This window comes from Cebidichthys violaceus, unplaced genomic scaffold (assembly GCF_023349555.1).
Source record: "Cebidichthys violaceus isolate CVI_PGR_0920_01 unplaced genomic scaffold, fCebVio1.0.p SCAF_26, whole genome shotgun sequence".
Lineage (NCBI taxonomy): Eukaryota > Metazoa > Chordata > Actinopteri > Perciformes > Stichaeidae > Cebidichthys > Cebidichthys violaceus.
Window position 1 is genome coordinate 127,746 of NW_027176439.1, and position 15,701 is coordinate 143,446.

General features: G+C 40.0%; 1 protein-coding gene across 1 annotated transcript in view; it reads left to right on the plus strand.

Moving 5' to 3' along the window:
- Positions 1 to 690: 690 nt before the first annotated feature.
- Positions 691 to 15,701, plus strand: part of eeig1a (estrogen-induced osteoclastogenesis regulator 1a) — a 35,617-nt gene continuing 20,606 nt past the window's right edge. Inside the window, exon 1 of the mRNA XM_068720944.1 lies at positions 691 to 950. Coding sequence (XP_068577045.1) covers positions 808 to 950 — 143 coding nt within the window. The 5' untranslated portion in view covers positions 691 to 807. The remainder of the gene's footprint in view (positions 951 to 15,701) is intronic.

A 15,701-nucleotide genomic window follows, 5' to 3' on the forward strand; every position in this document is an offset into this window, starting at 1 on the left:
ATCTACATACTTCTGATATATAGTGATTCATTGTTTTCAATTTAATTGATTTCAAATTGTTTAAATTAATCCAGCAATATATTGCTAGATGTATTTTTGGTTTAATTTGACTATTTTTGTTGGTATTCCAGTATGTTACCGTTTTAAAAAGTTTACCAAAGCTTATAAGTTTTCTAAAAGTGAAATTAAACCATTTTAGTGGCTTAAAAAATATTAGTACTTAGTATGTAGAGTATCCAACAAGAGTTAAGAGGTAAAATAATACTAGTTATTACAAAGTGTATCTTTTATTCATGTCATACATTTGACTTATTTATTGTTTCAACGGTGTTTTACCAGATTATTTGTAACTATACATGCTCTATATGTTTACTGTCACTCTGGACAGTTAAATTAAATGAATTAGGCTAATCTTAATTTTAAATTTAAGACATTTATTCACACATTTCTCCTTCTGAAGCAATTGCTATAATCTCCAGTAAAGAAACAGTCAGCATTATCTCCAACTGTATTTACTGCTTGTTCAGTTTTTCACATTTATTTGTAAAGTCATATTTAGGCTAATTTTCTATTTTATTTATCCCATTTGAATGTTTAAATAGATTTAGGAATTAATAAAGATTTTTTGCTTTTATTCTGAAAAATGACAACCAGAAGTTACACGATGTGTTCTGCCAGCTATCTTGACGACACTAGCGCAAAGTTCTTCCTCTCGGTTACCGAGAAGAAACGGACGAGAACCGTCTTGTTTTCCGTCGTTGTCCGTCGTGTACAGTCGTGTTTTATGCGAGTGAAGACGCTCAAACGATGGCGTTCTTCGTGAAAAAGAAGAAATTCAAGTTCCAGACTCATCTGACTCTGGAGGAGCTCACCGCGGTTCCTTTTGTCAACGGAGTTCTGTTCTGCAAGATGAGGCTGCTGGACGGAGACTTTGTGGCTACTTCGTCCAGGTAAAAAAACAAAACGAAAACACCTTAAATCACATGCAAAACTCTTTTAAACATCACTTTAGTCATGCAACATTCCTTTAAGTTGCATTCATGTCGGTTGAAAATAGTTTTTTCCTCTAAAGAAGTCACTTTAATACACTTAAAAGGAGCTTAAAAGGCTTTTATGGAGCTATTTTGTGAAAGTAATGACATTTTTTATACTTAATTGGGTTTTTACATGATTTTTAAAGTTATTTGTTGTGCCAAATATATTGATTTTGTATTATATGACTAAATACTTTGTTGTTTGTCATTTTAACATCACTTCATTTATACAAAACTCATTTAAGTGTTTTGGTGCAATTTGATATAATTTGGAAACAATTTTTTCTCTGTCAAAGTCACTTACAGTGATCTTAAAGTGCATTTTTGTAGCAATGTAGTGGATTTATTAACATTATTTATACTTTAAAGAGTTTTCCAACTCCTTCTATTATATATTATAGTTGTTTTGCTTGATTTGTAAAGGATTTCTCATGTTTTAGATGACAAGATGTAGTAGTGGATTTATTGACATTCCTTATACTTTAAATAGTTTTCCGACTCCTCTGGTGTTTCTATAAAGTGTTATATGGTTCCTGTACTTGCTTGTGGTGAGTTTTTTGTGGTAGAAATAGATGATTCTGTAGGATATAAACAGGATTTCTTTTGTTGTAGCATCATAAAAGACTCATAAAAGAAATCCTAGTTATTCAAAGTGTTCCAGCTTTATGTTACACCAGTTTGTTTTCTGCAGCTCAGCTCAGACGGGTTTAAATGCAGGGTGTTGTCATGTTAAGTGGATACCAGAATAAACACAACTCTAAACCAGTCCACACTGGTTCACTGGCTCTGAACCTCAAGAAAAGAACCTTTTAGGCCAAAAGTCAGCAGCCTTTTTCTTCTTCTGGTGAAACACCATCAGATGGTGAAGATTGCTTTTAAATTTTTTGTCTTTTCATCTCTGGATTCACGTCACAGAACTCTAGATTAAGCTCCCCGCTGTTTGATTCATGAGATGAGATTATTGGGCCTTCAAAGTCTCTTTTTGAAACGTTTGTTTAAAGATGAAGTGAGGACGCAGTGATCGTCTGGAGACGGGTTGACCGAGTCACGACCTGAAAACCTGTGACACAATTTCCCAAATGTTTGTGTTACAAGTTAATGTGTCATTGTTTCAAAAGGGGAACTTCTTTTAGCCCCTATTTCCATCACAGGTGTGCTGTTTGAAGAGCCTCACTGTGTCCCACGTCAGATAAATAAGTGAGCAGACATTACTGAAAACCTTTTTATTTTTAAACTCTGGTTGTTTACACTCCTTCTTTTCAAAGCCTGAAGCACAAAGACTGTCTCTCTGCTTCTGTTACTGACCTACTAACACTGCAGCACAACAACACACATGTAAAACCTCTTTAAGAGGCATTTTAGAGTCTTTTTTCCTCAATCAAATTTACTTTAATGAACTTACAGGAGCTATTTATAGACTTTTTTTGTACTTTTACAGAGTTTATATTCTTCATGCTGCTTAAACGTGTTTGTAAAGCTAATTATAGTGATTTTTGCCCCGACTATACTGGAGTTCTTCTGTTTTAGGTGGCTGGTTTGGGCTCTCTGTTGCAACTAAACTAGTTACCGCAACTTGATAAAGGCGTTTCATAAATCATATCGGAGCTTTATTGTCTCAAAGGACCTGGGTTTTCCATGTCTGTTGAGTCAAAGATGCGTCACATTCAGGAATCCAGTTGTCTCAGGTTTTTTTGGTGTGAAACAGGAGTGAAACTCTCCTTTACATTTTTGAACGAGACCTCTCCGCACCCTGTTTGGACCCTGTGTTCAAACAGGCCCGTTAAACTTCAAATCCCCCGAGCTGACTGGTGCATACGTGGGAGAAGGTTTTCTCTCAGTGAAAGCAGATCATCCTCTTTATCTGGACTGTGTGTGTGTGTGTGTGTGTGTGTGTGTGTGTGTGTATATATAAACACTGACAGATGGCGATCATCTTGATCAGGTGTCTTGTCGGCGGATGTTTCTCCCCTTTCATCGATTAACTAAAGAGCAGATTGTGAGTTTTATGATCTTTTTTTATTTTATGATTTTATGTGGACAGAACCAAAGAAGCACAGCTGTGTGAGGAACACATGTTCTGCCCTGCAGCTCAGGATTGTGTTTTTATTCATTGTTTCGTCCATAAAAAGTCAGAAACCTCGGTGAGATGTCTTGCAGTTCCTTATTTTGGAAAGAACCTAAAAAGAATCAGTTAAAGATATCAGGAAGAGAAAAGAGGAAAATCTACAAATTTGTTGAATTACGTAAAAAAAGTTGACTAATCCAGTGGATCCAAACCTGCAGGTCAGCAGCTACGAGTTAGAAAAGTTTATTTTTCTGACTTTTCTTTAAAGTCAACATGTGGTGATGAACCACAGAAGATGATCAGCAGCTCTTTGTGTAAACTGTGAGCTCTCGGCGTGTCTTCAGAGACGGTCCTCTTTCCTTTTGGTTCGTCCTCCGTCCACCGATTCGCTCCAGATTGGAAATATTGCAACAGATATTGGACGGGTTGCTCTGGAGAGTGTTGCAGATGTTTCACAGAGGATGACTCCCCTCTGACCTGAGTCACAGTCTTTGGTTCACACTTGAAGTTCAGCCTTCAGCTCAAGAGCAGTTTAATCTGTGTCCTCCTCTTCATGTCGGACTGGAAAAACAAAAAGACATGTTGGTACGGATGTCTGTCTTGTTACTGCTGACATAAAGAACAATAAATAAATAAGTCACATGTTCAACCACAGTTGAGTTTAACTGCATGATGCCAAAGTCTCACTTCAACATAATCACGCAGACTTTGTTCCAGACTTTCAGTGAAACATGAACACGGTGTTCTTTGGCTCGAGCCTCATGATCCACTGAGATCATAAACATGTTTGTTGATCGAACTATAACTCTTGAGAAATAACAGCCTAAGAGCTCCTGTCCCTCAGTGTCCGAGAGGTCACTCTCCTCTCTGGGGGGTTACATAACCTCCCTCCACGTCTCCGTTATCGTCTCCGGGGCGGAGAACAAGGCCCTCTCAGAGGACGAGGCGACGGCTCAGCGAGGACACAGATTAGCGTTATGTCACAGATCTGACAAACCCGGCCTTTGTGCAAAAGGGGGCCTGGTCTTGTTGTGGGTCGGGAACATTGGGGGGGGGAATTAACGGCGAGCTTATGCAGCGGGTCCAGTCCCCGTCGGCTTGGATCACATGCTGTGAATCGGACCGATATGTCGGTGCTTGTTGTTTAACCTGATTGTGAGACGCTGCACACAAACATAATTCACGTGTTTCCTCATCGACATCTTGAGCCCGCCCTTCAGAATCCAACCACAAGATGCGATCACTGCACAGTGGAGATGTGCTGTCAGGGTGTGAAGTAAGGAGGTCAGCTGAGGGCCGATGATGGCAGCAACGGTGGAACGTTTAGCAGAGAAGCTCAATGTTGAGCTCGGTTACATTACAGTGTGCAGAAATCACAAGTGTCTTGTTTTGTCTCTTTGTTGTCCAGAGAAAAGAAAGCAAATCCTCAAATTTGAGATGAAGGAAACAGCGAATGTTTCCTTTTATGAAACTGATTTAAACAATTAATATAATGTCAAAATAACATAATGATTAGGTAAGAGCAGTTACAGTATATCATGAGCGGGCAGTGAGACTGAAAACAAGACATTTAAACAACATGGCAAGTCCAGTTTGAGTAACACAATCTGACTAAATGGATTTAAAGACTCTAGACCCTAAGATAAGAACCAAACTACGGGAGAACGTCTCAATGCTTTGGCTTCTAAAGGAACAAACTTACATAAAAGAAGGTTTCTGATTCGTAACATTAGCGACTGATATCCAGTCTGAACAAGAGCCTGATTAATACGCGGCTGTCTAGTTTAGATGATGTAACCTTTTTAAATGAGCGGACATAAGACCCTCTGTGTTTTAGTGACATAACATCAAACTAAACGGTGCGTTTGTGACAAAAGAAGATTTGCGTAAATACAGAATAAAACGGGAATACTGGAACAGAAACAAATTGATAAAAACTTAATTCATTTCCGTTTATAATGTGTGTATAGTAAACATAGCACTGAATAGATCTGCCCCATTGTCACCGACTCTTGAGTATCGGCCCGATATCTGTATCTGTAGAAAACAGAACGCAGCTCCAAATAACACAAATTATGAAAGTAAATTTATTAAAAAACGTATCATTTGAGATCTGGTGTTTCATTTCGAGCATCAACATCGGAAAGCACCCCGAAATCCAGCCAGCTTCACAGTCAACGCAGCCAAAGTCTCTCTTTTTTATTTCACTGAGTGCAGCTTCACAAACCATCTGGTCTCCATACAGATTTTGGCACAAAAAAGACATTTTGCAGTGAGCTCAGGTTTCTATCAGCTGTCTTTCTTTCTTTGTTTTGACATTTAAGGTTTACATTGTAGACATTGTTGTCTCTTTTGTAAACAGTGTGAAGACACAACAACGGGATTCTGGGTATAGAGGGGCTTTTGTTTTTGTAGTTTAAAGATCAAGAAAAAGAACCGGTAACGTTGGAGGTTAGAGGCTGAAGACACCTGAGAGGACGCTGTGATGGAGGACAGAGAAGAAGAAGAAGAAGAAGAAGAAGAAGAAGAAGAAGAAGTTAAACGTGGAGCTTCTGATGTGGCAGCGAGAACAGATTGTGTTAATTTCCTGTTCAGATACTGATTTAACACACACACACACACACACACACACACACACACACACACACACACACACACACAGATGCAAAGCATTATGGGGTATTACAGGGTCAAATGAGGAGTTCTAGTGAAGTCCAAAGTTTTTTGCTGAAATCTGTTTTTATTTTATGAGATTCTTTAAAAAACCTCAGCCGATGATTTTTAATGGAGAACACATTTAGAGCTGCCTCAAACTCCAGCTCTTGAAGGGTAACTTCTGTTCAAACTGGACTCTACTGCTCCATGCTCTGTAAACCGGTCCAGTATTGAAGGAGGAGGCTGCAGACAGCAGACGCTCACTGGACTGTGATGTAGTAGCTCGAGGCAACTCCTCTGCGTCAATGTACGTCCACTAAATGGTTGCTGTTGTCACTGACAGACTCAGATGGTTGCTTTAAGTGTCTGACAACATTATAAAGAACCCTACAGAGGAATACAAGCTTTCTGTTTGTTGTTGAGTCATGTGACTTGTTACCTGAAGACAAACGGTGGAAGCGTGAGGGACAGTTTGTTGTGTTGGAGGACAGAAAGCGTCGCTTAGTGTTATCGGAGAGATTTTTAATGTCATGGCTGAATGTTGAGATGATTTCGACAATGTGGAGGAGACTTAAGATTTCACAACCAGACTTCTCTGAACCTTCTCTGGTTGGACAAGATAAGAAACAGACCGGATCAAGAGACATGTTTAACTTCTCTGAAGGGTTCTATCCATAATGTTATTAAAAACGTTCACTTTTAGTGGACGAGCGTTGACGGTAAAGAGGCCTGCAGCCTTCTCCTTCAGTACTGGAGCACATTCTAAAACCGTTCCCATCAGACACTGAGACACAAACACATGGGAAACAGTGAAGCACACTTTAAGATCTGAACTCTCCTATTACACACAGCTCGTGCTGTTTATTTCAGTGCTTCAAATGTACGTCTGCTGAAAAGTTCCATGGAAACAAAGATAGTACAGTAGTTGACAAAAACAATCCTGGAAATGGTCAGAATTCTTTTTGTAATTCAATATCAACGGAGCAACCTCTGCTTTTGAAGACTTATTTGACATTTTCTCTTTTGTTTAAGATGTTTTAAGTTCTTCAAAGTGCCAGAAATTAATTTTTCAAATGTCGTTTTGTTTTTTTGTATCTCTTTCAGCCAAAACTCTGTATTAAAACATGATCCTATACACATCTACACACACAATTATGATTTATCATCTATTTGGTTTATTTAAACATGTTAAACTGGTGCCATCACTCAGTCTGTAAGTTAGTTAAATGTTTCCAACGGACTCTTTTCTTTAAATGTCGTTTAAATTACTGACATGAGCAGGAGCCAAAACTACTAAAAGATTACACTTCAAAACACTGGAATGTCCTTTAAACATCACTAATAATGCTTCGGATGTCTACTCGGAGAGCGTTTTTATCTTGTTTGTATTCTGACTCTGAACTCGTCACGTTGTAGTTCACAGGTTTGTGTTTCAGGATGAAGGTCTTTAAGGAACCTTATCCAGGAAAAAGAACCAGGAACTTTAGGGTGGAGTTGGCAGAACTTCCTGATGGTCTTATTTGTGAGGCGCCTCCCAGAACTGGACCGGTTTGAATAGTCGTAAGCGGGCTTTCTTGAGGATTCTTCGTCTTTGTGTTCTCATTGATTTGTCTTTCCTCGCCTTTGTTTTCAGAGAAGCATTGGTGGAAAAGGGTTGATGACATTCAACAAATGTCTCCAGACGTTGTCCCCTGCATGATCTTTGAATTTGTTGTGCGTCACCTGCAGCTTGTACGTGTTGCTGGTTTTTACTCTCTGTGTGGAGAGGTGACGTTCCACCTGCTTCCTGAGGTCTTGTGTGTGTTTTTTAAGTGAAGCGCATTCTCCTGGGGTCGATACGAAGAACCCGTTCGATTCTTCTCCGCTCTGAATAAAGAATCACGGGTCCCCTGTGACGGCGACGGCACAGAAGTCATTAACCTCATTAGGCTGATGTTCACGGTGATGTAAGAGCCTCGTCTTCCTCCCCAGTGTCTCCAGACTGACGGACAAACAAGCCTGTTAAAAGTATCGGATAAAGAATATCTACGCATTTCTACTGACACCTTAAAGCTCAGTTTATACTAACCGTAGTGAAGCTGTTTCCGACTTCTCAAATGTCAGGATTAAACCGTTTTCTCACTGTAAATGAATTATCTTCTGTTGGATCAGCAAGAAAAACAGCATCTTCTGCACCAACACGTCATGGGATCGACTAACTAACCATCCAATTAAAGAAAGTGTCCCATCTAGCAGCCCTGTGAGTGTTGGAATGGACCTTCTGTGCTCAGAAGTGTTACTGTGAGAGAGAAAGTGGTGCTGTTGTCACCTGGTTGGACATTTGTCCTGCGAAGAGAAGGAAGGAAGGAGTTTGTGAGGAGAGTTAGAAATCGACCGGGAAGAGCGGCTTCTCGACAGCTGTTTCCTGTTTTCATCTCACTTTTCCAGCCGTTCGCGTTTTGCTGGTGTGTGTGTGTGTGTGTGTGTGTGTGTGTGTGTGTGTGTGTGTGTGTGTGTGTGTGTGAGATGTGGGGGTGTGTGATGTGGGGGTGTTTTGGACATTATTCCTCTGGTATCTGGCCAGGTAATCAAAATGTCTTTTCCTCCATACAGGGGATTGTCAGAACTTCTCTGTCTTAGTTATATTTTATCTTAATGTTTTTATGAAGTGTGGTATGTGTAGAAAAAGGCCAGTTTTATGTATATTACCTCATTTAAATGGCACAGGAGCAGCGTGACGCCGTTCGCTTGGCAGCACAGTTGGAGGTGCTTTGAACATTACACGGCTCCCTTTTGATTTATTGTTGTTCAGGTTTAACGGCTGCAAAAAGCAGCGCAATCCTTTTGAGAATTTGGCCCCCGAGGAAACAGATGGGGGTAGGGCTGTGAACATTGGCTCAAAATGATGTTAAAATTTCCGTTCTACAAAAACACATAGGTTCGAACTATTCGAAAACCTATTGTTGCACATTATATCCATGACTCCGTGTCCTAACTGGTCGCCAGTGAAGTAGCTCCACACAGCTCTGTGTCGGATGCCATGTTTCTATTTATTCTTGTCGCTTGCTTAGAAAGCGGACGAGGAACAGATGTTTGGTGAAGTTGAAATGAGGCAGCACCCTCCGATTCTGCTGAGTAAAGCAGACGCAGAAGTGTCTTAAAGCTGCATTCTCTCTAGTGTCCATCAGGGGGCGACTCCTCTTGTTGTATAGAAGTCTATGAGAAAATGACTCTACTTCTCTCTGGATTTATTACCTCAGTAAACATGAGTTTATGGTCTCAATCTCTCGATCCATTTAGAGTCAAACAGACCATAAAGCAGGGTATGCTTTAGGGCGGGGCTACACTGTGTTTGACAGGTCTCACAGACACGTATACGGCGTCTCTACGTCACTCTGTCCAGCGTCTCCTGTACAGATGTTTGTTTAAAGTCTGTCAGCGTCAGTGAGGATCGACCCTGTGGCCTTTTGAGGGTACAGTAAATCCCCGCCCCCCACCGTCCCGTCCCGTCCTGTCCCGGTTGGTCCTTACGTCACCGTCCCCTCTGCAGCATCCGTCTGCTTCCTCAGCACTCTGCTCTCTCAGCTGTTTATCTGAGCCCTGGACGCGACCCGGAACCGGCTCGGCTGCTGTTTGTGTTTCAGCCGCGGGGGCCCCCAGGAGCCGCGCTGCCAGGATGGGAGATAAGGATCCCATACTGCTGCATTGCTGACATGTTGAGTCATCACATGCCAGGGGGGCGGGACTCAAATCAGGGTGTTCATGTTTACTTTTCAGGCTTTCTGATGACTTTTAAGTTTGCAATCACAGCTTTAGTTCGTCGTCTTTGGTCCGAATCGTACCGGAGACGTCGTCTTTTGTTGCGTTTGCCTCATTTAGGGTCAGTTTTTCTCCCAAAGTGTCAGAAACATCTCGATAAATGGGCAGAGTTTTAACAACCTGTCCTTTTTGCCAGATTGTAGATTTTCTTTGGCAGCAGAGAGGTGGTCAAAACAAATCTGATTCCAGATCCTGTAACTTTAGCTCAGCACGAAACATTTACTAATGAGAGGTTTTCCCAGGAGGAGGAACAGCTGATTAGTAGATATCAATAGTAGAGTCTATTTGTGCACATAAAGCACAGAGTCACATGAAAAATATTTCACCTGGAGGAAGAAACGGATCGTAAAAAATAAACACACACGTGGACAAATTCTTGTTTTACGTTTCTTTGATGTAACAAAATTTACGAAAGCATTTTTTCTGATTGGAATCCTTCTTTTCTTTTAAATAAAATAAAACAAATTCAACCTTTTTTAACCTGGAAAGCCCGACTGAGATCAGTAATATTGTTTCAGGAGTGTTCTGGTTGAGATATGCTGCAACAACAAAGATTTACAGACGAAAACATGAAACACAAATTATCTCATTTAAAAACCACAACTTGGAAAGAACATGAAACAGCATCTTAAAGAGCTTTAGAACGTTTAGACCAATCAAAAACTATAAAACAGTGATACACCCTAAAGAAGCAGCAGCTGGAGGAGAAGGCAACGAGTTTCTGAAGCAGAAGAAACTGTTTTATCTTCTCAGTTCTTCATATCTTGGGTGGCCTCGCGGTGACGTCGTTCACCATAAAACCTCTTTCTCTTCCCATGTTTCCTGTAAATAATCTCACATCCTTTCTTTTCTCTTCCCAATTCCAACTTTTGTCTCTTACATTTCTTCCTCTGCTCGCTCCAGTCTTTGCTTCTCTGAGGTTTCTTTTTTGAGGTTATAAATCCTCTTCTTCCTCTGCTCGTATTTGCTTTTTCCTACTGCTTCCCTAATCTACTCTGGTTATTATATCGTCACAGGAATATTCTGTTCCATCTCTTGTTGGCTTTATCTGCCTTTGACTCTTAAATGTCCATGTAAGTGTTGAGGATGTAGGAATTTGAGCCTGCTCTACATTAAATTGCATTACTTTTCAAGCTTTCTCTGTTGATTTTACGATTTCTGCTTTTGGTTTGAGGTTCTGAGGCCGGGCTAATTTTTTTGGACGCCATCTCTTTTCAACAAAGGTCGGCGTTGCTTCTCTTAGGTGAACATTTAGTAAAGATAATGAATTAAATGTAGTCCTGCTGTTCCCTGAGTTGTCACATGTGTGGGAAACATCAGGTTCTGCTCTATCGTCAGCTGTTGTTAATCATGTTTGGTCGAAGCAGTGTTCTGTTTGAAACACTTTGGGTTCAACGCGATCAAAGTGACGCCCTCGGGACGCCCTCGGGACGAATGCGTGGAAGAGGACACGCACAACGGCGGCCTTTGTGTTTGTTTCTCTTTGCATGCGTTATGAAAGTGTTTACGTGAGCTCCGTTCAGCTGCAGTGTCTGTCTACTGTCACTGTGATCTGATTTAACCCTGTTTGCTGCTGAGCACAGTGCTGCTCCTATCTAGTCTTTTTATTCTCGGATGAGTCAAGCGTCTTTGTGAGGACTTTACACCGCGATAAAGATGTCCAAAACATCTAAACTAGAAAACGTGAACCTCCATGAAGGCTGCTTGTTGTTTCAGCAAAAGGTGAAACCAGGCGGCAACCTCCGGTTCTTTAAAGTGAAGCCAAAGCTTCATGTGTTGAAGCTGCATTCTCTCTAGTGTCCATCAGGGGGCGACTCCTCTGGTTGTATAGAAGTCTATGAGAAAATGACTCTACTTCTCTCTTGATTTATTACCTCAGTAAACATTGTAAACATGAGTTTATGGTCTCAATCTCTAGTTTCAAGTCTTCTTCAATACAGCATGATGTTCATTTAGTAAATTATGGTCCATTTAGAGTCAAACAGACCATAAAGCAGGGTATGATTTAGGGCGGGGCTACACGGTGATTGACAGGTCACTACTAGAGACGTATACGTCAATCACAGTAGTCCCGTCCTGTATGAAGTAGACCTGAAACTAGAGATTGAGACCATAAACTCATGTTTACTGAGGTAATAAATCAAGAGAGAAGTAGAGTCATTTTCTTATAGACTTCTATAAAAACAGAGGAGTCGCCCCCTGATGGTCATTAGAGAGAATGCAGCTTTAAGACACTTCTACATTGACATCACTCTGCAGAACCGGAGGTTGCCGTCTGGTTGTTAGCAGGGCAGAAGAGAGTTAGTTTAGCAGCATGATTTTTAAGTGAATGTGAAGTAGAAGTTGCAGTTTGTGCAGAAATAAATGCTGCAGCTCCTCAAGAACAACAGAGGTTTACTGTGTTTGTTTTTTTCGTCCCCTGGAGACCAAATTAATGGCGCCATTTTTCTGTAGTGTTGGGTGTAACCAGACAAATTGAGATTTCAGTGCTCTTGTACAAGTCCTGCGTCATCTTCACGCCTCTGGATCTGATTCAGTATCAAATATGAATGTGGTTCTGATCAGAAACATTGTGAGTCCGTGCAGGTTTTTGCTGTTAAAACAAAGATGAGTCTCATCTGAGAGGCAAAAGTCAGTGTTTGGATAATGAGTGCAAACACAGCCAGAAACCACATGTTAACAGCTTCACTCCTCCTCCTCCTCCTGCACAACACAAACCCTAAAACACGTGAGAGTAAAAGGAGTGGACACGAGCGACACAAAGGTTGCAGGTGAGATTAAAAGCCAACGAACGGAGGGCTTGTAAAAACGTCTAACAGCTGAAAGAGAGGGAGTCAGTGTGAGCGCCTCCTCCTCCTCCTCCTCTGAGCTGCTGGCGGAGCGTTGGTGGTTTTCGAGGAGTGTGAGGTTTCCATGGCGGCTGAACAAAGCCATCTGGACTGAGGAATGCGGTTTTGGATAAATGCTCCCCGTTGCACACTGGAGGACCAATAGCGAGGGGGTCCTGATAAGAGCTGAGAGAGTGGTTCTACTCTTCTGAGAACCTCACTGGTTTCCAGGGATAGATGCATGAAGGCCAATCCTCACTGTAGTTGGTCTAGGATCAGAATTTAAAGAAGATTTACAAACATCTTTTGTGTTTTTCTTGGGAGTTTTTATTCTTGCAAGTGCCACGAATTTGGGTAAAGCATGGATTTGGATGGATTAATATTAGTAGACACTAGTTTAAAGAGACCCGGTGGAGTTTTCTTGTAAACAAACAAAAGTTATGTTTCCATACAGTGCAAAGCGCGCCTTGAGGAGTGTATTTGATTCCTCATAAAACATAAGCAATCAAGTGTTTTCAACCAGCGTCGTTCACTTCCATGTTTTCTGGTTAGGAGTCTTCTTCTTCTTTATGTTTGCTGGTTCTTTGCAGCAAATCTCTGGCGTCTCGTAGATCACATGACCCCATTGGTAGAGCATGCAATAGTGTGAATGTATGAGTGTCGTCGTGTCCACAAAGAAAAAGATAAAAATCTGTACGTACATCAGGGGTTAATAAGTCATTTAGTCTAGAAAGATGCAAATCTTTAGTCCACAGGGCTGAAAGTGGATTTTTCAAGTTGCTGATTTTGTCTTAAAATCCCTAAATATTCTATTTATTATAATAATAAATGGAGACAAGCAATAACACTTCATTTGAGAGGCGGTAAACAGCAGATGTTTAGTATTTATACTTGTAAGTGATCAATCCATTTCCAGAATTGACATTAAATGGTGTTTAATAGAATGCCTGATAACAAATAATAATAATAATAATAATAAAAAAGAAATGTATTTTTCAAAAGAAAGTTACAAGTTGCTTTAAATGGCTGAACCAGTATTAAAATTTGTCAGGAGTGCAACGAGGCAAATAAAATCAGACAATTAAAACTTTTCAAGGATAAATCATGTTGGGAATAAAATGGTGCTACCACTAATAAAATACACATTTTGAGTAGTGATTTGAAAGACGTCACTGATTCTGCAATGGGGATAACCAAAGACGTTTAATTTAATGTGAACATCAGTAAATGTTACTGAGGCTTCATTGAACAATTACAGCAAAACAACGTTGCCTGATATTCCTAATTAAAGGTATTTACTCAGATTACTGTGACACACGATTGGAAGTGGTCAAAGAAAGATAACCCACAGCACGTTGTGGAGAGATGGTGGATAATGGTGACTGTGATGGGGGGGTAGGGGGGTGAGGAGCAGCTGCTGCTAGTGTGTGTGTGTGTGTGTGTGTGTGTGTGTGTGTGTGTCATTAGCACCTTCTGTCTCACACCATCACTCATGGACAGTGATTAGAATAAATCTAAATAATGATAAAACTCTACAATAACTTGAGAAATGTAACCGTGTAATACTGCATTTTTACTGTACATTTAAAGATGTATTCTATTTCGAGATATATTCTTACTATTTTTTATTTAAATAACTCAACAGATCCCTCTTCTCAGCTTTTTTTAATCACCTACTTACACTGGTTGTGTTCGTCTGATGCACACACCCCTTGTATTTCTCATTCCTTGTTTCTTGTTTTTTATTTATTTATCTGTATTCACTGCATATATAGTGTATAGTTTTACACACATTATTTTACACAGTCATTTTATTTATATTTCTTCTTGTGTTTCTTTGTGCTTCTATAGAGGAGCAGCTGCAACGTGCACATTTCCCCCCAGGGATCAATAAAATATTCTAATTCGAATCTTGTTGATACCTAGGGATCAATAAAGTATTCTAATTCTGATGATATTGAGTACAACTGAAATTAAACGTAATAAAATAAGATTGAAACTGAATTAGAACTCAAACAGAACAGCTGACTAGTCGATGATTATATATTTAAACTTATGCCGTATTTTACGTCTTATATTCTTAATTTTTTACGGGATTTTTATTTTCATACATATTTAATTAGAGCTTCTGCTTCTGTCTAATTGTCGTGCACATAACAATAAATAACTTGATAATAAAACATTTGCAAAGCTGATTAATATTTTAAACCCAGCATCGTTACATCCATGTTTACTGGCACACAGTTTTCCTCTTTGTTACCTTTAGGTCCGTCACAATAGTGCGATTATATATTTTAGTACCTTTTATATTCTCATTTGTTTGTGATTTTCAACGTCATGCAGTTAAAGTTACTCCAGAAACATTTGTCTGTTCATTCCGTCTGCTTCTTCTCAGCATGTTGTTGTGACTGAGAATCTAATGAAAACTCTAAATGAGCTGTTTTTTTTTGCTTTCACTGGTGATTCACAGACCACTCACACAGATTACGGTGCTCTTTAACAGGATGGTATTTAACTTAAACGTTTGGTTGACAAAATGATGGTTGCTCACAGAACAGCTTAGAGTCTCTTAACTTAGACATAATGAAGACCTAAATGTCAGGGTTTTGGTATGTAGCATTTTAGAGTAAAACTTTAAACTACAATGTTTCAGCACCAGAAACGGTCCTAATTAACTAGAAATAACACCGTACAATCACCACTTTGGTCCAGTCTGATATATCTCAAGAAATTTGGTACAAACCTGAATGATTCCTAGAGGATGTCTTTGGACTTTTTCATCTGACATTTGTGATTTTGGGTGAAATACCTCGACGACTACTGCATTTATGATCCCTTAACTGACTAAAGACATCCTCATCAGCCTCAGACTACGATGGTGACCAATGGGAAACACTATACCTGCTTAAAGGTGCAGTGTGTAGGATTAGGGCGGCATCTAGCTGTGTGAGGTTGCAGATTGAAACCAACTGAAACTTGTGCCAAGCGTATAGGAGAACTACGGTGGGCGACGTAAAAAAACGTGAAAGGCCCTATCTGGAGCCAGGGTTTGTTTTTTATTCATTCTGGGCTTCTGTAGAAACGAAACGATACGATACGATGGGATACGATATAATTCAAAACTACGATTCGAAACAATTTGATACGCTTTGATACGATATGATTCGATACGACTTGATACGATTCGATACGACTCGATACGACTCGATACGACTCGATACGACTCGATACGATTCGATACGATTCTCTATGTATCTGGACTTATTTCTGTTTTGCTGCTTCAACCTCAAAATTTTCCCTCTGGGGATCAGTAAAAGCTTA